The sequence below is a fragment of the Garra rufa genome, chromosome 22 (assembly GCF_049309525.1).
Source record: "Garra rufa chromosome 22, GarRuf1.0, whole genome shotgun sequence".
Classification (NCBI taxonomy): domain Eukaryota; kingdom Metazoa; phylum Chordata; class Actinopteri; order Cypriniformes; family Cyprinidae; genus Garra; species Garra rufa.
The window spans coordinates 11,461,778-11,488,264 of NC_133382.1; the positions used below are offsets into that span (position 1 = coordinate 11,461,778).

At 37.7% G+C, this 26,487-nt stretch overlaps 1 protein-coding gene across 1 annotated transcript in view; it reads left to right on the forward strand.

The window, feature by feature from the left end:
• The first annotated feature begins 160 nt into the window (after window positions 1-160).
• Window positions 161-26,487, forward strand: part of top2a (DNA topoisomerase II alpha) — a 32,816-nt gene continuing 6,489 nt past the window's right edge. Inside the window, exons 1-30 of the mRNA XM_073827989.1 lie at window positions 161-364; window positions 1,708-1,854; window positions 2,180-2,270; window positions 11,154-11,217; window positions 11,297-11,442; window positions 11,525-11,622; window positions 11,967-12,179; window positions 12,277-12,450; window positions 13,255-13,356; window positions 13,447-13,584; window positions 14,395-14,533; window positions 14,615-14,772; window positions 15,518-15,643; window positions 15,725-15,835; window positions 15,916-16,021; window positions 17,072-17,181; window positions 17,273-17,365; window positions 17,465-17,579; window positions 17,861-17,982; window positions 19,119-19,267; window positions 19,356-19,587; window positions 19,692-19,826; window positions 20,045-20,245; window positions 20,362-20,557; window positions 21,578-21,669; window positions 21,753-21,899; window positions 21,990-22,073; window positions 22,264-22,461; window positions 22,638-22,761; window positions 24,973-25,119. Coding sequence (XP_073684090.1) covers window positions 338-364; window positions 1,708-1,854; window positions 2,180-2,270; window positions 11,154-11,217; window positions 11,297-11,442; window positions 11,525-11,622; window positions 11,967-12,179; window positions 12,277-12,450; window positions 13,255-13,356; window positions 13,447-13,584; window positions 14,395-14,533; window positions 14,615-14,772; window positions 15,518-15,643; window positions 15,725-15,835; window positions 15,916-16,021; window positions 17,072-17,181; window positions 17,273-17,365; window positions 17,465-17,579; window positions 17,861-17,982; window positions 19,119-19,267; window positions 19,356-19,587; window positions 19,692-19,826; window positions 20,045-20,245; window positions 20,362-20,557; window positions 21,578-21,669; window positions 21,753-21,899; window positions 21,990-22,073; window positions 22,264-22,461; window positions 22,638-22,761; window positions 24,973-25,119 — 3,985 coding nt within the window. The 5' untranslated portion in view covers window positions 161-337. The remainder of the gene's footprint in view (window positions 365-1,707; window positions 1,855-2,179; window positions 2,271-11,153; window positions 11,218-11,296; window positions 11,443-11,524; window positions 11,623-11,966; window positions 12,180-12,276; window positions 12,451-13,254; window positions 13,357-13,446; window positions 13,585-14,394; window positions 14,534-14,614; window positions 14,773-15,517; window positions 15,644-15,724; window positions 15,836-15,915; window positions 16,022-17,071; window positions 17,182-17,272; window positions 17,366-17,464; window positions 17,580-17,860; window positions 17,983-19,118; window positions 19,268-19,355; window positions 19,588-19,691; window positions 19,827-20,044; window positions 20,246-20,361; window positions 20,558-21,577; window positions 21,670-21,752; window positions 21,900-21,989; window positions 22,074-22,263; window positions 22,462-22,637; window positions 22,762-24,972; window positions 25,120-26,487) is intronic.

Genomic DNA, 26,487 nt, shown 5'->3' on the forward strand with positions numbered 1-26,487 from the left:
AGTAGGCGGGTCGCAGCTCAAAATCGGTAACACTTATTGGTTAAGAACGCAAAAGGTCCAACCCACTCTTAATAGCGATTGGCCAGCGGCCTTGGCGGGATGACACTAGTCTGATTTGAAATTTGAAATTTGAAATTCGGTTAGTGTGGTTCGGGTTTATAGTTGCGTGTGTGTTAGCCGATTAGTTCATACGTTGATAACTTTAGTTAACATAGGTTGGAGCATCTTCTGTAACTAAGCAGGGCTACTGATTTGATAACAGTAGAAGGCAGGTCTGTTTTATTGTTTAATTTGTTTCGTTTCGTGCTAGAAGTAACGGTAACGTTAAACGGTGAGAATGGCTGGAACAGAAGGACCTCTGAAGGTAAAATAATTTATACAGCATCATTCGAATCACGAGACTCTTAATCATACATAACGTATTTATATACATTTATATAAAAAACATCAGTTAAAATTGTAACTTGCATGGTATTTGTTACATACCCCCTTCCCATAAGCAGCGTGTAAATCTGTTCAAATTGTTCAAGTGACGTTAACTTACTCATAAAATTAACGTTAGTTACTTTAAGGTTGAGATTTTAACCGTGTTGTACTCAAGTATGCTACACTGTAGTTTACGTTAGTTGATATACGGTAAGGTTGGACACTAGCGAATGTTCTGGTAGTATTGTTTTGTAGTGCTTTCTGTATCGCAATGCATTGTTCTGTATTGTAAACTACGTTTTTTGCATTACGTTGTAAATTGAACGTTAGGAACGAGGTCAATAAAAGGGATTCCTCATCCTTGCAAGATGGTAATCATTGTTTCCGCTACAGTTTCATTCAGTTGTTGAAGTAAACGGGCAACGTGGTGGTTGTTACATGTGTCACCATAAAGGCAGAAACAGAAAGTGACACTTAATATTTTTTATATATACATTTACACGACGTTTTCCACTAAGATTTAAAAAATTTGCATGCTGTGGCTGTTAGTCTGTCATGTCTGTTAGCTTTGATGCTACCGCTACCAGTGGACTTAACTTTTTGGACATGCGTGTTACACTTTGGACAGTTTCTTTTTCCCTCCGTTTTTTCGTAAATATTGTAGGTTTATTTATATATTTTTAAATAAAGCAATTTTACAGAATTTGTTTAAAGTCAGAGTTGAAAACGTGTGAAAAATTTCTTTCCACACAATTTGTATGTGGGTCAAAGAAATTTCAAATTTCCACATCAAAAGAAATGTACAAAAGTCATTTTATGCCCATATAAAGTGTGACATTGTCATTTAGTGTAACACAATATTTATGTAAAAATATAATCAACATGCTTATTCTGACTTAAACACAATTTTTATTTTATTTTTTTAAAACAACAATGGACTGAAATGCAAAAAAAATATTTCAGAGTCAATTTCATAAGTTGAAATTTAGGGGTTAGGGTTCCTTCCAATTGGGTACCTCCCAATTGCAAGTTCCCACTAAATGATGATTTTATATATATTAAGCTTACTAAAATTTTAAATATTGTTATGGGTTTCAATTGATAATAAAAAAAAAAAAATCTTAGTAAACATCTAAGATTTGAATACTTAATACTTAATACTTAATACTTTTAAATGCTTTTTAAATGTGTTTTTGGCTGTGGGACAGCAGTTTGCACCAATTCTGTAGAATGGCCCATATTTAATTACTGTAACATTGTTTTTGTCCTCTCTTTTTATAGAGTTTGTTTGAGAATAAGCCTCTCAGTAAGACCAAGAAAGATCCGAAACGTCTGTCTGTGGAAAGGATCTATCAGAAGAAGACCCAGCTGGAGCATATCCTGCTCCGGCCCGACACCTACATAGGCTCTGTGGAGCCTGTAACTCAGGTAGAGGTCATATTTATCAGCACCCACTGTTTATGAATAATGTATGCTGAGTCTGACCCATGATGTTTCATTTCTACAGTACAAGAATAGAATCCATGGTTAAAGTGGTTGCTTACTTTACTAAGTCTATAGTTCTTGCTGAATTATACTTTAATAAATAAATAACCAAGTCAAAAGCTTGAGTCAGTTTAGTTCTGCCAGGAACCTGGCCAACTCCTATTTCTTCTAATTAATTGTTTAAATGTTTTCAAATTGAAGTTCCATCACAACTGTAGAATGACCCAATGTTTCTTTGCTTTCTCTTTGCTTTCTCTTTCCTGTTTAGCAAATGTGGGTGTTTGATGAGGATGTTGGCATGAACTGCAGAGATATCACATTTGTGCCAGGACTCTACAAGATCTTTGATGAGATTCTGGGTAAGGTTTTTTTTTGTGCTGCTGCTAGCAATTTTTACTAATGGACTCATCTGAACATTGTTAGAATGATTTATCAGAAGTCATTATGAATTATGGTTTACCCTTTATATTATAAAAATCTATCTTTTTTTTAATCGCCTTATTTTAAAAACAAAACCGCGTTTAAGGTACACTTTTATTGTGAAATTAAATGGGCCTGCTCTTACATTTTTCTTTGCACAACTACTCAAGTATGTTTTCTTTTCATTTAAATATAAAACCAAATTCAAGCAGAATACAGGCATAACAGCATTTTTAGTGTGCACTTTTTAAGCATCTGCATTTGTTATGCTTGTTTTTTTTTTTTCTTGGCACACATTGTATTTTTATTTTTATTTTTTTCTAATCTAAGGTTTCTGTTCCTCCGTTGAACGTCGATGAAACCGAAGCTTTCATAAATCATGAAAATATTCCAAATTTAATCAGTCATATGAAGAGACACTATTGCTTTATGATGAAAAGAATTAATGAATGCTATGCACATACATACAATGATCAATGCACATACATAGACCACATTAAGTTTCAGATTTACTAACAGCTTGCACCAGCACAAGCCTCCTTTTGGCCTTAATATAGTACTGTTTGGATCTACTAAAGACACGCAGCAAAGAATTAGTTCTGAAATGGCGTGGAGAGTTATTTTTGCACCTGAGCATATTGAATATGCATTTGTAGGAGTTTCCCTTTCAAATGCAAAATTAATAGAAGGATAGTATTAAAATGAATTATTAGGGCCCGAGCACCGATGGTGTGAGGACCCTATTGGATCTGCTCCGTTTATTAGGGCCCGAGCACCGATGGTGTGAGGACCCTATTGGATCTGCTCCGTTTATTATTATTATTATTAGGGCCCGAGCACCGATGGTGTGAGGACCCTATTGGATCTGCTTCGTTTATTATTATTATTATTATTATTATTCTTCTCCAAAATGAATCGCATTTTTGAGGGCTTAGACATACCCGAAAACTCATGAAACTTCGCACACACATCAGACCTGGCGAAAATTTACGTCTGATATGGGTTGCAGAAGTGGGTGTGGCAAAATGGCTCGATAGCGCCACCTTTACACGTTCCGCGGTGTGCGCTTTCAGTTGTGATTCACGTACATGCACGAAAATCGGTACACACATCTAGCTCACCAATACCTACAAAAAAGCCTCTTGGAGCAAAATTTGACACCCAACAGGAAGTCAGTTATTTTTAATTTTCTTAGCAAAATTTGTGTAATTTTTGCCATTTTCAGGCGTCATACTTGAACGAACTCCTCCTAGAGATTTATTCGGATCAACGGCAAATTTGGTGAGTCTAATCTAAAGCCCTTTGTGACGTTAAATTGCGAAGATCTAGAGTTTTCATCGGAGGGCGTGTCCGTGGCGGCCTGGCAAATTTCGATGCTTCGCCATGAAAAAGGAAGTTGCTATAACTCAGGCATAAAATGCCCGATCTGCCCCAAACTTCACATGTGTGATAACACTCCTGACCTGATGACATCTACATGCCCATATTCAGTTTTACTCATAGCGCCACCTGCTGACACCAGGAAGTGTCATGCTGTACTCTGCAACAAACTCCTCCAAAAGATTTAATCAGATCAACACCAAAATCTGTCAGTCTAATATAAAGGCCTTAATGATGTTAAATTGCGAAGATCTTGAGTTTTCGTTGAAGGGTGTGTCCGTGGCGACCTGGCAAATTTCGTGGTCTCGCCATGGATATAAAACTTGTTATAACTTAGCCATAAAATGTCCGATTTGCCTCAAACTTCACATGTTCGATAAGAGTCCTGGCCTGAACCAATCTGAAGGCCTATATTCTATTATAATCACAGCGCCATCTGTTGGCAATAGGAAATGACTTGTACCAAACTCCTCCTAGAGATTTAATGATATCAACATTATATTTGGTCAGTCTGATCTCGAGGCCTTAGAGATGTTAAATTGTGAAGATCTTGAGTTTTCGTTAAAGGGCGTGTCCGTGGCGGCCTGACAAAGTTTGATGTTTCGCCATGGACATAAAAGTTGTTATAACTCAGCCATAAAATGTCCGATCTGCCTCAAACTTCACATGTTTGGTAAGAGTCCTGGCCTGAAGACATCTAAAGGCCAATATACAGATATTATTATAGCGCCACCTATTGGCAGCAGGATATATCATATCTTGCACTAACTCACACATACCAAGGTCAATCTGCACCAAACTTCATATGTTTGATCAAAGTGCTGGCCTGAACACATCTACATGCCAATAATCAGTTATAGGCATAGCGCCACCAGCTGGCAGCAGGAAGTTTGGCACATTTAAGTGACTTTGATCTATTTTTCCTACATTTACTGTATTAAAAGCATACTGCCCACCGTTTGCTGTGTTCCTAAAGCCACCGGTCGGCGGTGAGCCCGTGTGCGAGGGCCCGTTCATCGCTGCTTGCAGCTTTAATTATTATTATTATTATTATTTCATCAATGTTTTGGGTCATTTCGGGGCCCTTAACATACACGAAAACTCTTGAAACTTTGCACACACATTGGAACCTGCGGCCATCAGGGCCGGACAAACTTTGACATGGGGGGGTCACCTGGGGGGGGCGTGGCACAGCATTAAAAATTTTTACTTTTGAGGGACACTGGAGCACACACCGGTTGACCTACATTTATCAAAATTCATACACATATAGAACTCATCGGGCCGAACAACTTTCATGCTCAAAGTCAGTGCTTCGCCCAACAGGAAGTCAGCTATTCAGGGATGTCTAAAAAGCGCATGCAATGGAATTTGATATACTCCTCCTAGGTGTATCCACCGATGGCCACCAAACTCGGTCAGCATGATCTCAAGACATTGGGGACGCAAAATTGCCAGGGGAATTTTGATATTTCGAACGGTTTGGCCGTGGCGGGGCGACAAAGTTATGGCGAGAAATGAGAAACAGGAAGTATCCAATAACTTTAACACACTTTGTCTGATTTTGACCAAACTTCAGCAGTTTGTTCACCGTCTGATGCCAATCACAGAGATGTGACTATTATGAGTTAAAGTTATAGCGCCACCAACTGGCAGCAGAAAGCGCAACGTTTTCTAAATGCTTTTAAATCAGCCTCTTAATTTTACTCAATTTGCTTGAAACTTCATCCCAATAATGTCGAAACACGGCCGATGAGAATCTGTGAAGGGCATTATCGATAACTTTTATCATGTTGCCATGGCAACGTGTCAAACTTTAAGTTTAGTTTTTTGCGTTTTCGAGCCACTTAAAATACTTGGAATTTCATGAAACTCAACACACACATCTGTATTAATGATATTTAGACACTGATAAAAGCCCATAAATGGGCGTGGAGGAGGCACTCTATAGCGCCACCTTTTGACAAAAGTTGGGGGTTTAGTTTTGCCTACAGTCACCAAACTCGGTACATATATTGGTCTCATCAAGCCGGACAACTTTCTAATTAACACTTATTAGCTATAATAAACAAGAAGTTGGGTATTTTTATTTGAATGTGGATTTTTGGAAAAATCAGGCTGTAAATAAAATCATACTAAACAAAGCAGAAACAAGAAGTTCACACCAAACTTTGTCAACATGATAAGAATATACTCAAAATGCTAAATTGTGAGCGGATTTTGGATATCTTGAACGGTGTTGATGTGGTGATTTTTTAAAAGTCACAGTAAAAAAAGTAGCATTCATTTTCATATATCTTTAAAGTGCCTAATACCAACTCTTCAAAACTTTGTATATATGAAGAACAAATCATTCTTAGAAAATACGCTTGGTATCAAAATTGTATCATGCTCAGAGGCCCCAAAAACATTAAAAGTATCCAGAAGTGAGAGAGGGAGAAATGAAGACTGTAATACAAGGGATGAACACCAGAGGTCCTCGCATGATAAGGAATATTTTTACCTCTAATCCTATTCTGTTCATTCTCAATGTGCAACAAAGAAACGAATGCATAGATTTATTTGGAGTTGTTATGTACTGTACTGTCACAATACTTTTACCTATTTTTAAAATAAACACTAAAAAGCATAAAAAAATTAGTTATTTTTTTAATGAAAAATTATGAAATGTTTTGTTTGTCTCTCACTGATTTGGTAACACTTTCTATGAAGCCCCTATTATAAGGGTATTTCTAAGGCATTATAATGAACGCATAATGCATTATAAAAAAACGTATATTATATCATCCAATGAATATTCATAACAACAATTATCATACATTATAATACTTAAATATTAGAGGTTATAACTTTTAAGATTATGATTATTTATAACACACAGTAGACACCATTTTAAACCTACTTCATTTGTAATGGACTATATCACATTAGATTTATTTTTTACATTATATTCTATTCTATTGACTATTAACAACTAACTCTCACCAACTAACACTCCTTACAGTGTAGACTTAGTTTAATGTTAGGCTAAGTAGAAGGTTCATGTTCTTGCAAAGTTACTTATAATCAGTTTGTCTTTTGGGGAACTGTCTAAATACAGTGTTAGCATATATTTACCACAACAAATAATAATTACTGCTAGCTGACATGCAGTTGCAGAGTTACTTATAAAAAGCTGTCTAACGGGTACCATCAAAATAATTAAACTGATCATATTATACATTCATCTGATCTGATACCTGATCTTATGGCTATTTGAGAATTATTATTATTATTACTTATAAGTGATCTTTGTATGCTTTAAGTAAAGTGACATCAGTAAGATGGCAAAATATGAGACTTATACATTATAACTATGAGGAGGTAATCATACTCATAAAAGCTATAATAAAAAAAAAAAAATTCTAATACATTAAAACTGTTCTTATGAATGCTCATGAGATGATACAACATATTATAAGGTTTTTTATAATTTATTATGCATTCATTATAATGCCTTAAGAATACCCTTATAATGTATTATTAATACATGAACCCACAAATATTTTTAACAAATATAAATAAATGTACTAATGTACCTTTTAATAATATATGAATACTTTTTTTTAGCTTAATATTAATTAACATTAATAAATGCTATTTAATTATTGTTCATGTTAACTAATATAGTTAATGTTAACAAATTAAACTGGATGTCAAAATTTTAAATATTGTGTGTATGTGTCTGTGTGTTGATTTTAATTAACCCTTTCAATTCTGTAAACTTTAAATCCAAAGTGGCAGAGGGTTACTATGAATGTGTCACATGGAGTCAGACTGAGACGTGCGGATCCATTTGCAGCATTTATTTGAATCGTCAACAGGCCAGAATAATCACCAGAAAACAGGAACAACGTAGGTAATCCGGGAAACAGTTCGATAGACAGGGAATGGTCGCAATGGCAGGAAGCAGGAATCGTCAACGGGGTACACAGTCCAGAGTCATACACAGATAATCCAACACAGAGAAAAACGCTTAGAATTACGACCATATGGAACGATAAGACTTTGCAAGGTGGCTGTGTGTGTGAGTGGCTTAAATGCATGTGGGTAAATGTGAAACAGGTGTTTGCAGCAATCAGTTCGGTGGAAAACGAGGAGCAGCTGTGTGCAGTGATTGGTGCAGTGGCTTATGGGGATTGCAGTCCAGAATGTGTGTGCAAGAGTTCATGATGAGAAGACAGACCAGATACATGACAGAATGCATGTGCCAACTGGGCACCGTTTTCCTGATGCTATCGGGATGGTGACTGCGCATATGGCGAGGGCCCGGTCATCGCTGCTTGCAGCTTTAATTATTATTATTATTCTTCTCCAAAATGAATCGCATTTTTGAGGACTTACACATACCCAAAAACTCATGAAACTTCGCACACACATCAGACCTGGCGAAAATTTACGTCTGATATGGGTTGTAGAGGTGGGTGTGGCAAAATTGCTCGACAGCGCCACCTTTACACGTTCCGCGGTGTGCGCATTCAGCTGTGATTCACGTACATGCACGAAAATCGGTACACACATGTAACACACCAATACCTACAAAAAAGCCTCTTGGAGCTAAATTTGACACCCAACAGGAAGTCGGTTATTTTTAATTTTCTCAACAAATTTTGTGTCATTTTTGCCATTTTCAGGCCTCGTATCTGAACGAACTCCTCCTAGAGATTTATTCGGATAAACGCCAAATTTGCTGAGTCTAATCTAATGCCCTTTGTGACGTTAAATTGTGAAGATCTAGAGTTTTCATCGGAGGGCGTGTCCGTGGCGGCCTGGCAAATTTCGATGTTTCGCCATGAAAAAGGAAGTTGCTATAACTCAGGCATACAATGTCCGATCTGTCCCAAACTTAACATGTGTGATAACACTCTTGACCTGATGACATCTCCATGCCCATATTCAGTTATAGTCATAGCGCCACCTGCTGGCAACAGGAAGTGTCATGCTGTACTCTACAACAAACTCCTCCTAGAGATTCATACAGATCAACACCAAAATCAGTCAGTCTAATATAAAGGTCTTAATGATGTTAAATTGTGAAGATCTTGAGTTTTCGTTGAAGGGCGTGTCCGTGGCGGCCTGACAAATTTCGAGGTCTCGCCATGGATATAAAACTTGTTATAACTCAGTCATAAAATGTCCGATTTGCCTCAAACTTCACATGTTCGATAAGAGTCCTGGCCTGAAAACATCTGAAGGCCAATATTCTATTATAATCACAGCGCCACCTGTTGGCAACAGGAAATGACTTGTAGCAAACTCCTCCTAGAGATTTAATGATATCAACATTATCTTCAGTCAGTCTGATCTAGAGGCCTTAGAGATGTTATATTGCAAAGGTCTTGAATTTTCGTTAAAGGGCGTGTCTGTGGCGGCGTCACAAAGTTTGATGTTTCGCCATGGACATAGAAGTTGTTATAACTCAGCCATAAAATGTCCGATCTGCCTCAAACTTCACAGGTTTGGTAAGAGTCCTGGCCTGAAGACACCTAAAGGCCAATATTCAGATATTATCATAGCGCCACCTGTTGGCAGCAGGATATATCATATCTTTCACCAATTCAAACATACCAAGGTCAATCTGCACCAAACTTCATATGTTTGATGAAAGTGGTGGCCTGAACACATCTACATGTCAATAATCAGTTATAGGCACAGCGCCACCAGCTGGCAGCAGGAAATTTGGCACATTTAAGTGACTTTGACATATTTCTCCTATTTTTACTGTATTAAAAGCATACTACCCACCATTTGCTGTGTTCCTAAAGCCACCGGTCGGCTGTGAGCCTGTGTGCGAGGGCCCGTTCATCGCTGCTTGCAGCTTTAATTATTATTATTATTATTATTATTATTATTATTATTCTTCTCCAAAGTGAATCGCATTTTAGAGGACCTAAGCATTCCCGAAAACTCACAAAACTTTGCACACACATCAAACCTGGCGAAAATTTACGTCTGATTTGGGTTTCAGAAGTGGGTGTGGCAAAATGGCTCGACAGCGCCACCTTTAGACGTTCAGCGGTGTGCGCTTTCAGCTGTGATTCACGTACATGCACGGAAATCGGTACACACATGTAACACACCAAAACCTACAAAAAAGCCTCTTGGAGCAAAATCCGGAACCCAACAGGAAGTCGGTTAATATTAATATTCTCAACAAAATTTGTGTCATTTTTGCCTTTTTCAGGTGTCGTACTTGAACGAACTCCTCCTACAGATTTATTCGGATCAACGCCAAATTTGCTGAGTCTAGTCTAAAGCCCTTTGTGACGTTAAATTGTGAAGATCTAGAGTTTTCATCGGAGGGCGTGTCCGTGGCGGCCTCGCAAATTTCGATGTTTCGCCATGAAAAAGGAAGTTGCTATAACTCAGGCATACAATGTCCTATCTGTCCCAAACTTCACATGTGTGATAACACTCCTGACCTGAAGACATCTACATGCCCATATTCAGTAATAGTCATAGCGCCACCTGCAGGCAACAGGAAGTGTCATGCTGTACTCTACAACCAACTCCTCCTAGAGATTTATTCAGATCAACACCAAAATCGGTCAGTCTAATATAAAGGCCGTAGCGATGTTAAATTGTGAAGATCTTGAGTTTTCGGTAAAGGGCGTGTCCGTGGCGGCCTGACAAATTTCGAGGTCTCGCCATGGATATAAAACTTGTTATAACTCAGCCATAAAATGTCCGATTTGCCTCAAACTTCACATATTAGATAAGAGTCCTGGCCTGAACACATCTGAAGGCCAATATTCTATTATAATCACAGCGCCACCTGTTGGCAACAGGAAATGACTTGTATCAAACTCCTCCTAGAGATTTAATGATATCAACATTATATTTGGTCAGTCTGATGTAGAGGCCTTAGAGATTTTAAATTGCGAAGATCTTGAGTTTTCGTTAAAGGGCGTGTCTGTGGCGGCGTGACAAAGTTTGATGTTTCGCCATGGACATAGAAGTTGTTATAACTCAGCCATAAAATGTCCGATCTGCCTCAAACTTCACAGGTTTGGTAAGAGTCCTGGCCTGAAGACACCTAAAGGCCAATATTCAGATATTATCATAGCGCCACCTGTTGGCAGCAAGATATATCATATCTTTCACTAACTCAAACATACCAAGGTCAATCTGCACCAAACTTCATATGTTTGATGAAAGTGGTGGCCTGAACACATCTACATGCCAATAATCAGTTATAGGCATAGCGCCACCAGCTGGCAGCAGGAAATTTGGCACATTTAAGTGACTTTGACATATTTCTCCTATTTTTACTGTATTAAAAGCATACTACCCACCATTTGCTGTGTTCCTAAAGCCACGGGTCGGCGGTGAGCCCGTGTGCGAGGGCCCGTTCATCGCTGCTTGCAGCTTTAATTCAATGTTAGTTTTGATTTGATTTGTAGTGAATGCTGCTGATAACAAACAGAGGGACAAAACTATGAACTGCATCAAGGTCAACATTGACTCGTAAGTACTTCCCATGCTCTGATTATTAGTGTAGATTGAGAAGACATCTGAGTGATGCATGTTTGTGTGTACTATGCAGGGAGAATAATGCCATCAGTGTGTGGAACAACGGGAAGGGTATTCCTGTGGTTGAGCACAAGGTGGAAAAGGTGTATGTTCCTGCTCTGATTTTCGGCCAACTCCTGACCTCCAGTAACTATGATGATGATGAGAAGAAGGTCACAGGTGAGGTTGAGCTGGAAGTGAATGGATTTATATAAATGGACTTGAGTTTATTGGAATGTTTAATCATGTGTGCTGTCATCAGGTGGCCGTAATGGATACGGTGCGAAGCTGTGTAACATCTTCAGCACCAAGTTCACTGTGGAGACGGCCTGCCGAGAGTCAAAGCAAAGTTTCAAACAGGTAAGCTTGATACCTGAATGATCCGTGTGTGTTGAAATAAAATTACCACACAAATGTTTTTATATATAATACTAAAATAGTATTGAGTATTTTAACTATTGATTTTATAAAACTGGTTGTGTTCTTGCTTCCTTTCCTACCAAACAGGATTGTAATTGGTACAGTATGTTAGTCTGTGAGAAGAAATCAAATGAAAAAATAAATCGAGCATTTATGCTGTTGCTTCAAGTAGTATTTGCAATATACTATTAGACTTGACAGTCAGATGAAGCAATTTAGCTCAAAATATGATGTGCCTTATCTTGGACCAACATGTTAAAACGGTTTTAATCTCTTCCCCAAAGACATGGTTTGATAACATGGGCCGAGCAGGCGAGTGTAAAATCAAACCCTTTGATGGCGATGACTATACCTGCATCACGTTCCAGCCGGACCTGGCAAAATTTAAGATGGAGGCTTTAAATAAAGACACTGTTGCACTGCTGACTCGACGTGCATATGACATTGCTGGGTCCACTAAGGGTGTCCGTGTCTTTCTCAACGGCAAGAAGCTGGCAGTAAGTAGATGACTTGTTTTTGCCCTTGACCCCATGAAAGTTTTCAGTTTCTTTTAGTCACAGAATCTTCTATCTGTTTAATTTATTTTCTTTTCAGGTTAAGGATTTCCGAAGCTATGTTGACCTGTATCTAAAGGATAAGGTGGACGAGACTGGTTCTCCCCTGACAATAGTTCACGAGTCTACGAATGAGCGCTGGGAGGTGTGTCTTACCCTTAGTGAAAAAGGGTTCCAACAAGTCAGCTTTGTAAACAGCATCGCCACGACTAAGGTAAACATCTTCAGGTTTGCAAATATGGCGCTATGTTCAGGATAATATTTCTGCATTAACCAAACCTTTCCAAATGGCCTGTTTATAACTAGCATTAAAGGGTTAATTCACACAAAATGGAAAATGCGTAAAGGACTTATCTTCACCCAAAACTCTGAAGCTTAAAGTTCAAAAAAAGTTTGTAGTTATAATCCATATGAATTAAGCGGTTTAATTTAAGTCTTCCGAAGAGACATGACTGCTTGATTTAGACTTTTATTTGCGTATTTATGAGAACAAACCCAATTGGTTCTTGTGGAAGCTCAATAGTGTATCCTTGATGCATGAGAATAAAAATTGAAACATTAAATAGTATGAAAATGTCCATTTCTGCTAAGCAAAATCTCTGAGTGCCAAAAGGCATAGATTTACGTAACATCAGTGAATATTTTGCCAAAAGCTCATATCTTTACTTACACTCTGACTGAAAAATTATTTAGAACACTTCTCCATTAAAAAAAAAAAATCCTTTGCTGGCCATAACTGTAAGAGCTAACAATGATAATGGCGCAGAGGAGAGATATTATTGATTTTTTTTTTCTTGCCCCCTAATCTGTTAATAAAGACACTGATATCTACTCAAAATCCATCTGACATTAATTGGATATTAGCATAATAAGAATGTTAACATCCATTGGTGTACATGCTGTATTGTTTTCATAGGGCCTTAACTCTAAAATTATATTAAATTATGTTGATCTGTAAACCATGGATATTTTAAGTTGACAGTGGAGAGTGCTTTAAATTTGTTGGTGTATGTTTCAGGGTGGCAGACACACTGACTATGTTGCAGACCAGATTGTGTCCAAACTGATTGAAGTTGTGAAGAAGAAAAACAAGGCTGGTGTGGCCGTCAAACCTTTCCAGGTACATCCAGATGATCAGCACACTTTACACATCTCAGATTATGGCACTCTAATTTTCTGGTCAGATGTAAAGTTCTGGTTGTGTGTGCAGGTGAAGAACCACATGTGGTTGTTTGTGAACTGTCTGATTGAGAACCCCAGCTTTGACTCTCAGACCAAAGAGAACATGACCTTGCAACAGAAGAATTTCGGTTCCACCTGCTCTCTGAGTGACAAGTTCGTTAAACAGGTGAGAAATGTAATTTGTAACCCATTTTGAATTGTCTGAACCGTGCTGTATGAAATCATGGGATAGATTAAGTGCTTGTAATCTGGGTTAAATGCTCCTCTCTAATATTTGATGTATTACTGCTGTCATGATCAGTAGTAAATGAGCATCTTTTAAATTTAAAATGCATTGCTTTACCAGCGCAAATAGTTTAAGATTAAACAGGCTTGCAGGTAATGGTGCTACTTTGGTACCATGTCGATACTAAAAAAAAAAATTTAGATGATTGACGTGGCAGTACCCATAGCAATGGATGGGACGACTGATATCAATTGTTTTATATATAATTATTTGATAGCATTTTACAGTGAGGTTGCATTTGTTTACATTAGTTAACTAATTAAGATGAAAAATGAAAAACACTTAATGCATTTATAGTTCTTAATTTTAATTTCAACATTTGCTTGCATTATTAAAATTTAAGCTTGTATCTGTTAATATTTAATTGACCCGAGTTACCATGAAATAACACTGTTGTTAAAGTTGTTTTTATTGTTGTAAAATGAATACTGTAGCAAATGTGTTGCTCATTGTTAATGTTAATGCATTACTTGATGGGACCTAAATATTACTAATGTAGTTAAAGTTACATGGTTCCAAATTGGTATGCATTGGTAAAATTAGTATCGAGAAGTGTTACGTTTTACTCTTATTGGTACAGTTTACTGAAATGTTAGTCGTAATGCATCACTAGCAGGTAGATTATGATTTAAGATATTTTTACTGCTGTATTAAACTCAACTAATTTGTTTCTTTGTGTCTTGTCTGTAGGCTAATAGCTGTGGAATTGTGGAGAGCATAATGAACTGGGTGAAGTTTAAAGCCCAGGCTCAGCTCAATAAGAAATGCTCTGCTGTCAAACACACCAAGATTAAGGGAGTGCCCAAGTTGGATGACGCCAACGATGCAGGTAACATGGTTTGCTGTGCTGTTAAAATCTTAGAACACTTTCAGCCTGGATGTTCGTTTCAGGATGATTGGTTTGTTTCAGGTGGGAAGAACTCCACTAGCTGCACTCTGATCCTGACAGAAGGAGACTCGGCCAAAACTCTGGCCGTGTCTGGTCTGGGGGTGGTGGGACGTGATCGCTATGGTGTCTTCCCTCTGCGTGGTAAAATGCTCAACGTTCGAGAGGCATCGCACAAGCAGGTAAATAAATTGAAAAGCATTTTATAGTAGGGCTGGGCAATTTGGCTTAGAATCAAAATCTCGATTAATTGAACATTTTAACCCGATTACGATTAATGAACGATTATTTTATTTATTAATAAAATTATATTTAATTATATTTATATAATAATAATTTTTTGCCCTCATAGTTCACTGACAAGTTTTGTACAGTAAATATGTTCACATATTACAAGCGAGAGATTTTTGGATGAAGGGTGCATTACTTGATTTTAAAATAATTGAAGGAAACACACTATCTACGATCTATGATTATTAATTGAACATCAGTGTTGAACAACTGAAATTAAAGCAAGCATTGCTTAAAACGAAAAGTCACATTTTTCTTAAATTAGTGAAAATAAATAACTTGCACTATTGGAAACAAAATAAATAATTTTCAATGTTTTTCATATTAAAATAAGCAGTATCTCCTCTAAATAAAATTACCCTTGTATATCCTGTAAATACTTTTTACTGTATAAATACTGTTTAAGCTCTCCATCGACATGTCGGCGGAATAACGTAACGGAGTGCTTGTGTTTTTTAAAGGGAAAGTAATTGAAATAATCTTCCTGGAAAAATTTAAACGATTATAGGTTCTGAATGTCGATTTCGATTATTTTTCGATTAATCGTCCAGCCCTATTTTATAGACCACTTCATAGGGTTGTATCAATTACAGACCATCAAATTATAATGTATTAATTTCTACTTAATGTTTGCAGATCATGGAGAATGCTGAGATCAATAACATCATAAAGATCCTTGGTCTGCAGTACAGAAAGAACTACAGTGACCCAGAGTCACTCAAGAGTTTGCGCTATGGCAAGCTCATGATCATGACAGATCAGGTCAGACTGTACATAGTGTGCCTGTTACAGAATATAGGGTAGGTGTAGATTGTGTTTATATATGTAGGGTGATTTTTGCAGGATCAAGACGGATCTCACATTAAAGGTCTTCTCATCAACTTCATCCATCATAACTGGCCGTCTCTGCTGCACCACAACTTCCTAGAAGAGTTCATCACTCCTATCATCAAGGTAGATTCCAACTTCCAACAATATGTAAAAATGCTTGTTGTGGAAATGTTTCATTGACTGCTGGTGTCGTTGCTCTCTAGGCATCCAATAAGAAGCAGGAGCTTTCTTTCTACAGTATCCCAGAGTTCAATGAGTGGAAGGACAAACAAAGTAGCCTCAAATCCTGGAAGATCAAATACTACAAAGGTTTGTCATAAACACCTGTGGTAGTCCACTGGCAAACGTAAGCAGTGTTTTTACTCTGTCCTTATGTGTGCAAGTGTTGTAGAAAGTGAAGGGGGCACAGATAAGGTCACCAGTAGAGGTCGACCGATATATTGGGCCGATATTTGCCTTTTTTATATATATCTATATCGGCATCGGCCGATATCCGTGTTTAGTAGCGCCGATTTTAAGTCAGGCACGTCAGATATAGGTGCGGGTGGGTGGCAGGCAGATTACACTATTGCCTGATTATGCTTTATTTTGTCGTCAAAAGTAAGAACACTTTATATTATTTGGCCTATTATTATGTATTTAAAAAAGTACAATGTACTTAATGTGGTCATATTGCATTGCAAAACACTTTTGCTTCTATTAAGGTGGGATATGGGTAAGGTTAGGGGCAGGTTTGGTGGTATGAGTAGGTTTCAGGGTGGGTTAGGGTGTAAGGGTTGGTTCAACAGTGGTAATTAAAAAAATTAATTACAAATGTAATTACATATAGATTTAAAAAAAAATATTTAAATACAATATAAAAACATGTACACAATAAGTGCACTGTACCAAATTATTAATTTAAATGTAAGTACATAGTTGTTTAGGCCACCTAATATAAAGTGGGACACGATTTTTGGTTAAATCTTTTATAATAATACTGTGCAGTGCACAAAATCAAGTTCCGAAAGATGGTTCATTGTGTTCATTGTTCATGATGTTAAGTTTAGAAATGTGCATCCACTTATTATTAGTGTGACATTTTAGAATGCAAATAAAGGGAAGAACTTCAAGATATCGGCCCTAAAAATCTGCAGCACATATCAGCAATCGGCTGACCCTGACCTGTAAACATCGGCATCGGCTATAGAAAAACCCATATTGGTCGACCTCTAGTCACCAGCACCAGGGTGTTTACAATAACATTTGAACATGCTATTAAAATGTGCATGCAAAATTAGTCATTTGTAAACATCTCACATGTTGTGTGGTTTTTTTTTTTTTTTTTTTTTTTTTTTTTATAAATCTATCTCTCAACAGGTTTGGGTACCAGCACATCTAAGGAGGCCAAAGAGTATTTTTCAGATATGACAAGACATCGAATTCCTTTTAAGTACTCTGGGCCCGCAGATGATGAAGCTATCACCCTGGTAACCATGTCTCAGTTAGATTTGTAGTGGACACACTTGGGCAACTTCAAGTTTCCTAAAGATGTTTATGCCTTTTTGTGTCTATCTGCAGGCCTTTAGCAAGAAGATGGTAGATGAGAGGAAGGAATGGCTGACCAGCTTCATGATCAACAGACGTCAGCGCAGAGAACACAACCTGCCTGAGGTACCATTTAAAAAAAAAAAAAAAAAAAAAACAGCAACATAGATTTTTTGGCTTTTGTGTGCCACTAGAAAGCATGACCTTATTTTTTGCTTTGTGCAGGAGTACCTATATGGACAAACAACGACCTCCCTCACCTACCACGACTTTATCAATAAAGAGCTTGTTCTGTTCTCCAACTCTGACAACGAGAGATCAATCCCCTGCTTGGTGGATGGTGAGAAACCCTGAATTTCCCCAGCGTTATGATGTTGATTTATTTTGGGTAGTCGTAAAGTCTATTACGAATTAGTTAGTAGAATAATGCAGTTATGCTGCCTCTTCTATTTTCTTAAAGTCAGTGTAAATTAATTCCATATTGTAACGCATATAAAAGTAAGCATGAAGCAAGCTGTGCTCGAAACAAAGAGGCAGGATTTTTTTTTATTTTTATTTTTAAGCAAAGAACTATTGAACAAAGATACAGAGAAGTAATAAGTATGTATGTGTTTGTTTCAGGGCTAAAACCAGGCCAAAGGAAAGTGCTTTTCTGCTGTTTCAAGAGGAATGATAAGAGAGAGGTGAAAGTGGCTCAGTTGGCTGGATCAGTGGCTGAGATGTCAGCATACCACCATGGAGAGGTGAGAAATAATTTCTGGTAAATTTAAGAAGTGATTCTTACTACTGTGTTCTTTCCTGAATGTTCCACAGCTGTGTTTTTTTGTTTAGAGTTAGTTGTTTATGAGTCCCTTGTTTGTCCTGAACAGTTAAACTGCCTGCTGTTCTTCAGAAAAATCCCTCACGTCCCATAAATTCTTTGGTTTTCCTGCTTTTTGTGTATTTTACCTTTCCAACAACGACTGTATAATTTTGAGATCCATCGTTTCACACTGAGGACAACTGAGGAACTCATATGCAACTATTACAAAAGGTTCAAATGCTCACTGATGCTCTAGAAGGAAAAACTGCATTAGGAACTGGGGGTTCAAGACTTTTTGAATTTGATGGTCAGGGTAAATTTAACTTGTTTTGTCTTCTGGGAAGTTTGTAACTGTCTTCTGTAGTTTCTGAAGGGCAGTACTAAATGGAAAAATATGATATGTAGGCAAAATATGAAATTCTGCATTATGTTTAAGTGTTCAACCCCGTCTTTTAATGCATGTTTTTTCCTTCTGAAGCATCAGTGAGCCTTTTAACCTTCTGTAATAGTTGCACATGAGTCCCTCAGTTGTCTTCAGTGTGAAAAGATGGATCTCAAAATCATAGTCATTGCTGGAAAGGGTTCAAATACACAGAATTTGTGGGACAACAAGGATTTTTTTTCTGAAGAACAGCAGGCAGTTTAACTGTTCAGGATAAACGAGGGACTCATGAACAGCCATCACTAAACAAAACAAAAAAAACCCGCTGTGGATCATTCAGGTAAGAACACCGTATAAAGAATCAATGAGATGTAAACTCTTTAACGGGGTCGTTTTTATAAATTCAACTCTTTTCTCTTGTGGACTATGTGTAAGCATCTTTCATGTGAAATATCTTTCAGGTCAGTACTAAATAAAAAAAATAACAAGCATTTTCCATAATCTCTTATTTTGGTAAAATATTTTGCAGATTCAGAAAGGGAATGTAAACTTTTGACCTCAACTGTATATCTAAAAATACATAATTTGAAATTGTGCTAAAATATCTTTAAGTACTGTAATGACTATAATATAAAACCAGTGAACCTGGTAGCTTTCACGTTATACAACTCTTTAAATGTTTTTCTATTCCTCAGGTCTCTCTCATGATGACCATTGTGGGTCTTGCTCAGAACTTTGTGGGCAGTAATAATTTGAACCTGCTTCAGCCTCTGGGTCAGTTTGGCACACGTCTGCATGGAGGCAAAGACTCTGCCAGCCCCAGATACATCTTTACCATGCTTAGGTATTCAGACGTACATGGCTAATAGTTATGACTAATGAAAAATTGTGTAGCTAGTGGTGTAAAAGAAAATCATTTTGATTATTCTCAGTCCACTTGCTCGTCTGCTGTTCCCTGCTGTGGACGATAACCTGTTGAAGTACAATTACGATGATAATTTGCGAGTGGAGCCAGAGTGGTACATACCTATCATCCCTCTGGTGCTGGCTAATGGAGGTGAGGGCATCGGCACAGGATGGGCCAGCCGCATTCCCAACTATGACTTGCGAGAGATCATTAACAATATTCACCGCTTGCTCAATGGCGAAGAGGCACTTCCCATGGTAAAAATAAATGTTTGCATTTATTTACCATAAATGCATACTTAATGCACATTCTTAACCAGATTTTGTTGACACTGTACTACTTTTGTCTATTATATGTCTAGCTGCCCAGCTATAAGGGGTTCAAAGGCACCATGGACGAACTGGCAAAGAATCAGTATGTGAATAATGGAGAGGTGGCCATCATTGACTCTACCACCATTGAGATCACTGAGCTGCCAATCAAAACCTGGACACAGGTGTGTTAATCTTTTCTCGCAGGACTTATACACCAATTTGTATGTGGCGAGTAGGGGTTGTAAACATTCAGGATGACATCATTGGTGCAACTAAGCCTTTTAGCAGTGGCTGCTAGGGTTTAAAATGTTCAGACCAATGTATCCTAGTGTTTCCTTCACAAAATTAAAATTGGCAAACATTTTCTTTGGAATAAATGGTGAATAACACTATCTTTCAGGCCTATAAGGAGAATGTGTTGGAGGCGATGCTGAACGGCACAGACAAGGTTCCTCCTTTGATCACAGACTATAAGGAGTATCATACAGACACCACAGTGCGTTTCGTCATTAAGATGACAGAGGAGCGCCTGAGAGAGGCTGAGGCAGCTGGACTTCACAAAGTCTTCAAACTACAAAATCTGCTCACCTGTCACTCCATGGTGAACAACACACCACATTTTATATCACTATGCATCCATTTTTTTTTTATGCATTTGTTTTTTTTGGCCCAATTCTGAAATCATTTGTTGTCTTCCATCTTATTCTTCTCATGCAGGTATTGTTTGATCATGTGGGCAGTCTGATGAAGTACGAGTCTGTTCAGGACATCTTGAAGGATTTCTTTGAGCTCAGAATGAAGTATTACGTCCTCAGGAAAGACTGGCTGCTAGGTATGCTGGGAGCTGAAAGCACCAAACTTTCCAACCAGGCCCGATTCATTCTGGAGAAGATCCAGGGCACGCTGGTCATTGGTGAGACTTTCTTTGGTTTTCTTTTTTGTCTTTGGTTTCACATAGGGCTGGGTGATAGGGTCACACATCAGTTGATATCAATAATTATCACAAATTTCAAATCTCTTTTTTTGTTTGTGTGTGTCTTTGTGAAAGTGTGAAGGCAGAATTTTGCTCCTAAGTGAAAGTTGTAGAAAACAGGGCCCGTATTCACAAAACATTATCTTACCACTAAGAGTTCTCATAAATAGTAGTCAAAGGTTTTTTTTAGGTAAGAGTTTTCTCTTAAAACCTATTCCCAAAGCTGCTGAGATTACTAAGGAATAGAGAAGTTTTAAGTTTTTTTTTTTTTTAAATGTTGCCATCCAGATTTTAAAATGCAGGCTGAGTGTCACAAATGAAACCAGTATATGTTCAGCTGATTATCAGCATATTACTTGTGTGCTTCTCATAAACAATTAGCTGGTATGCATATAAACAGCCTTTTTTATTAACAGAATAGAATAATCATGACTGATAAGATATGCATGTGTAAAAGAAAACCAAACTGGACACAGCTGTTACTTGCCCAACTTGTTAATAAAAGCAAGGATATAACTAAAGGAAAATTTGAACAAAAAATGTGCGCAAATAAATAGTGTTTCTAAAGTTTAAGTTCCAAGGCAGATTGCCAGCAACGGTCATTATAGGATAGTTGGGAATTGGTCTTAGTGACTTAGGAGTCCTCTTAACTGCTCCTAATGTTTCAGATTTAGGAGCTAGTTTTAGTGCTAAAACGCTTTGTGAAATACTCTTTAGAGTATTGGGAGTCCTAAATTTAGGACTGACACACCTTTTATTTAAGATTTTCTCCTAAATCTCCAAGTTATGAGCTACTTCTACCCTTAAGTTTGAAACTCTGGCTAGCCACTAGAGTCTAGGAAATTAATGGGAAAAACTGTATATTGTGCATCCCTAGGTGTTAATATAGTAAAATACAGACTTCAAAGTAACTATCTTTAGATCTTCTGATATGAAGCTACTACTTTTTATTATTTTTAGAAAATAAACCTAAGAAGGAGCTGATCCGCATGCTTCAGGAGATGGGCTATGACTCGGACCCTGTTAAGGCATGGAAAGATGCTCAGGAGAAGGTACACCCTACACATTTGTTAAATTAAATGCTTTTTGTTTTGTCTGTTAACTGCATTAATATCATTTTCATTGTGTCTGGCAGGATGCAGAGGAGGATGCTGGGGAGGATGATGAGGAGAAGGAAAAAGAGGACACATCTGGTCCTGATTATAACTATCTGCTCAGCATGCCCATGTGGTTCCTGACCAAAGAAAAGAAAGAAGAGCTGTGCAGACAGAGAGATGCTAAGGTGACTAGAAGTCTTTACTAAATCACCAGCTGTACTTCCATTTATCAAAGCAGTGGAGTTTACAAAGGTTCTGATGCATTTGTTCTGCAGATGACAGAGTTGAACACGCTCAAGATGAAAGCGCCTGCTGATCTGTGGAAAGAGGATCTGGCAGCCTTTACTGAAGAGCTGGAGGTAAACAAGATGCGGATCATAATTTACTGTTGGTAGAAGCTTGTATAGTAAACATCTTGTACTGCAGTTGCTTTGTATGAAGAGAGGCACAATTTTCATTAAAATGGCTGAAATTGTAAAGTTTTCTAACCTAACATTTCAGTGTGATAAGTGATTTTGTAAGAGAATGGTTTTCTGTGTTTGCATGTAGCGTTTGGAACAGAAGGAGTTAGAGTCACAGAATGCAGTGCCTGTGGTGAAAGGTAAAGTGGGCAGATCAAAGGTGGTGAAGGTAAAGAACGAGACCATGCCCACCCCACAGGGCCGCCGCGTCATTCCCCGCATCACCAGCACCATGAAGGTCCAGGCTGTTAAGAAGGAGGGAGCCAAAAAAGGCAAAGCTGGGAAGGTATGTGTGTGCAGAATGAGGTTTGCATGTGTGCATAGACAGCACATATGCAAATCTCTGATTGATCACTGTACTCAAGTGGATTTTTCATTAGTAGTTTTCTTCAGTTTAGTTTGGTTTTACAGCAGACATTTATAAGTTTAGCTGATCCTGAGGGAATACTTTTGTATTTTTAGAAAGAGGCTGGTGTGGTGATGAAGATGGAGTTTGATGAGGCAGACACAGCAGCTGATGGCACTGAGATGGGACTGGCTGCAAGACTTGCTAAGAAGATCAAAAAAGAGCCGGCTAAAGGCAGAAGTAAGACAGACGTTCTATAAGAAAATGGATCAAATTGGATGTCTATGGGCTGCTTTTTCTGTAGTTGAGAAATATTTAAAAGGATAGTTCACTCAATTTTTAAATATCCCATGATTTACTCATCCCCAAGCTATTCTAGGTGTATATATGACTTTTTCTTTCAGATGAATGCAGTCATGTTATATTAAAAATGTGACCCCAGTCATAGGGGTCACATTTTTTTTTGATTTGTTGTCTGAAAGCTGAATAAATAAGCTTTCCACTAAAAGATTTGAAATTCTGCAATCTAAGATAGAAAACATTGAGAAAACCGCCTTTAACGTTGTCCGGATGAAGTTCTTAGCAATGCATATTACTAAACAAACATTAAGTTTTGATATTTACGGTAGGAAATTTACAAAATATCTTCATGGAACATGTTCTTTACTTGATATCCTAATTTTTGGCTATTGCTACAAATATGCTCATGCTGCTTAAAGTAGTTCACTTTCAGTGCAAAAAATTACAGATAATTTGTCATCCAAGATGTCTTTCTTTAGTCATATATAATTTTTATTTATTTTATTTTTTTTGGATGCAAACATTTCTGGATTTCTCTTCATATAGTGGACTTCTATGGTGCCCCTGAGTTTGAACTTCCAAATGCAGTTTCAAAGGGCTCTAAATGATCCCAGCTGAGAAAGAAGGCTCTTCTAAAATTACAATTTTTATACTTTTTATTAACCTCAAATGCTCATCTTGTGTAGCTCTGCATGAGCTCTGTGTATTCCTCGTTCATTACAGTTAGGGTATATGTTGAAACCCTAACTGTAATCCAGCTTCAAAATCGCCCTACATCGCTGTTTCACTTTTTTTTTTTTTTTTTTTTTTTGGTAAAGGACATTTGATCTTTGCGTGTTCACTTTGTAAACAATGGTTCAGTACTACCAAAGTAATGAAGGACATCTGTCTTGAACCGGAATACACAGTTCACACGGAGCTAGACAAGATGAGCATTTGAGGTTAAAAAGTGTATATACATTGTTTATTTTCAAAAAAAAATATCTAGCATATATATATATATATATATATATATATATATATATATATATATTAGAGCCATTTGAAGCTGCATTTAAACTGCATTTTGGAAGCTCAACCTTGGCGGCATAGTCCACTATATGGAGAGAAATCCTGAAATGTTTTCCTCAAAAAAACATAATTTCTTTACGACTGAATAAGGGAAAAGAAATGAGCATCTTGCATGACAAGGGAAAATTATCTGTAAATTTGTTCTAGAAGTGAACTACTACTTTAAGACTGGTTTTGTGGTCCAGGGTCATAAATGTCCTGGCTCTTCCAAGCTTTATAATGGCAGTGAATGGTGGTCAAGATTTTGAAGCCCAATAAAGTGCATGAATGCACCATAAAAGTACAGGATTTAATATAGGCCTTCTGAAGTGAGGTGATACATTTGCGTAAGAAAAATATTCATATTTCATGAGAGAGTGGCGTTCCAGCAGATGACATGGGATGTATTGTAAGCTCCAGTGTAAATGGCTCCCATTCTACTTGACCATGTTACTTTAATAGGAACATTTGAATTTAAAGGTTGTATCAGCGATTTCTAGCCTAAAACATAGTGTCAATTTCAGCTGACCTTTCTTCACGATCCGCTCGCTGCCTGCCCCATAAATTGTCTGTGAAAAAACCGCATCTCTCTGGTCAGCCTAGGGTCCGAGATATGCCAAAAAAACAATCGGCACTAGCAACCTTTCCACAGATAAACAGTGTTCCAACCAATCAGCGTCAGGGGTTTGGTGTTGTGGACTTTCGCTCCGCCTCCCTCACATCCCTGCACCAGTACGAAAGTCCACAACACCAAACCCCTGATGTTGATTGGTTGGAACACTGTTTGTTTACATCTGTGGAAAGGTTGGTAGTGCCGATTGTTTTTTTTTTTGGCATATCTCGGACCCTAGGCTGACCAGAGAGACGCGTTTTTTTCACAGACAATTTATGGGGCAGGCAGCGAGCGGATCGTGAAGAAAGGTCAGCTGAAATTGACACTTTATGTTTCAGGCTAGAAATCGCTGATACAACCTTTTAATGAATATACTGTTGGTTAACCATTTCAGTCCATTGTAGGCCTGTAAGGTGCAATGTTGAAAGGACCTATCGGGTACAGTATCATGAAATTGATTTTAAGGTTTCATCTTGTCTCTGTGTCAGGCTCAAAATCAGGAAAGCAGACCACCCTCTCCTTTAAACCAGTCCAGAAGAAGCACTCCATGTCTTCTGAGGAGGAATTGTCTGAATCTGACGTTGAGATGGTTATCCCTGAGGAAGTGGCTCCAAGAGAGAAGAGAGGGCGCAAAGGTAAAAATCTTCATGCATGTTTACTCCCAAAATTTAAATGATGATATTTGCCGGGTTGCCGGCAAGTAAGTTTATGGCCCCAGGTGGGTTTAGCCAGGCCCGGTTCCAGAACTTAATCACTGAGGGTGCTTCCTAAATTAATGAGGGTGCTCTAAACTTATACCCACAGGCGACATTAGGGGGTAGGAGGGGGGGATGGCGCGATAAATACAAGACTCATTGAGTACGTTTACATGGACAACAATATTCCGATTTTAACGCGATTAAGACAATACTCTGATTAAGAAGCAACCATGTAAACTGAGATTTTTGATTAATTTAATCCGACTAAAGTCATAATCGGAGTAAACACAAATCGAATTAAGACAGGTGGAGTATTCCTATTTTAGTCGCATTATGGAAGACATGTACACACCTTAATCAGACTATTCCCCTTGTGTAGGACTTTTCGCCACATTTTGTGACAGGATACACACTAATGCTGCGTTCCAGGCAGGTTTTTGAGCTCGTTAATCACGTGTTCAAACCACGACTCAGGACTTTGTAGCGTTCCAGGCAAGTCACGCCAAGCATTTATTATTTTTATAGTATTAATAATTTGATTGCAACGTTATATTGTCCTAAACTCAATTTTTCCACCGTGTGCCACTGAACACCGCACCCCTAGAGGCTTTATTGTTGTTTCTCGGGCTATGTCACGTCAGAACTCGGAACTGGGAGTACGTCGTCGATCTAGTACGAGTTCACGGGTGGGAATTCACGGGTTTGAGTGCCGTTCCAGTGCACTTTCACGGGTAGAAGTTTGGAAAAACACGGGTAACGGGTTGTCTGGAACGCGGCATAACGCTCTCAGTTGGTTGCGCTTTGGTTTCATTTTTATTTATTTATATTTTGCTACAACATGGGCTTAATCAATGCTCATTGCTGATAAATAGCCTAGTTTGTTATCATAATTTTTAGTTTTATGGAAACGTTTTTAACATTCAACCCCCTTTTTCATTAGTATAATTTGTAAGTATTTATTTTAATTTTGTGAACGGCATTTCCGCTATTGGAATGTCTTAGGATGCTTTTTACTTTTACTATCGAATTCATGATCTTGGTTTTGCTTGCATATATAAGGCTACACCTATCAATTTTAAGATTAAAACAAATTCTTAAAAGATGGATTTGTTATTTTTAATTAAACAGCATAACAAAAATAAATTAAAACTAGCTTATATAGCATTTATTAACAAAAACTAATAAGACGAGGCATGGACTCCATCACATGCTGTTATATGCCGACTAAACAATTTATTACAGGGCGCGCAAACACTGAGCAATCAAAATAATTAATAAAAAATAAAATAAAAGAAAGCCTCCAAA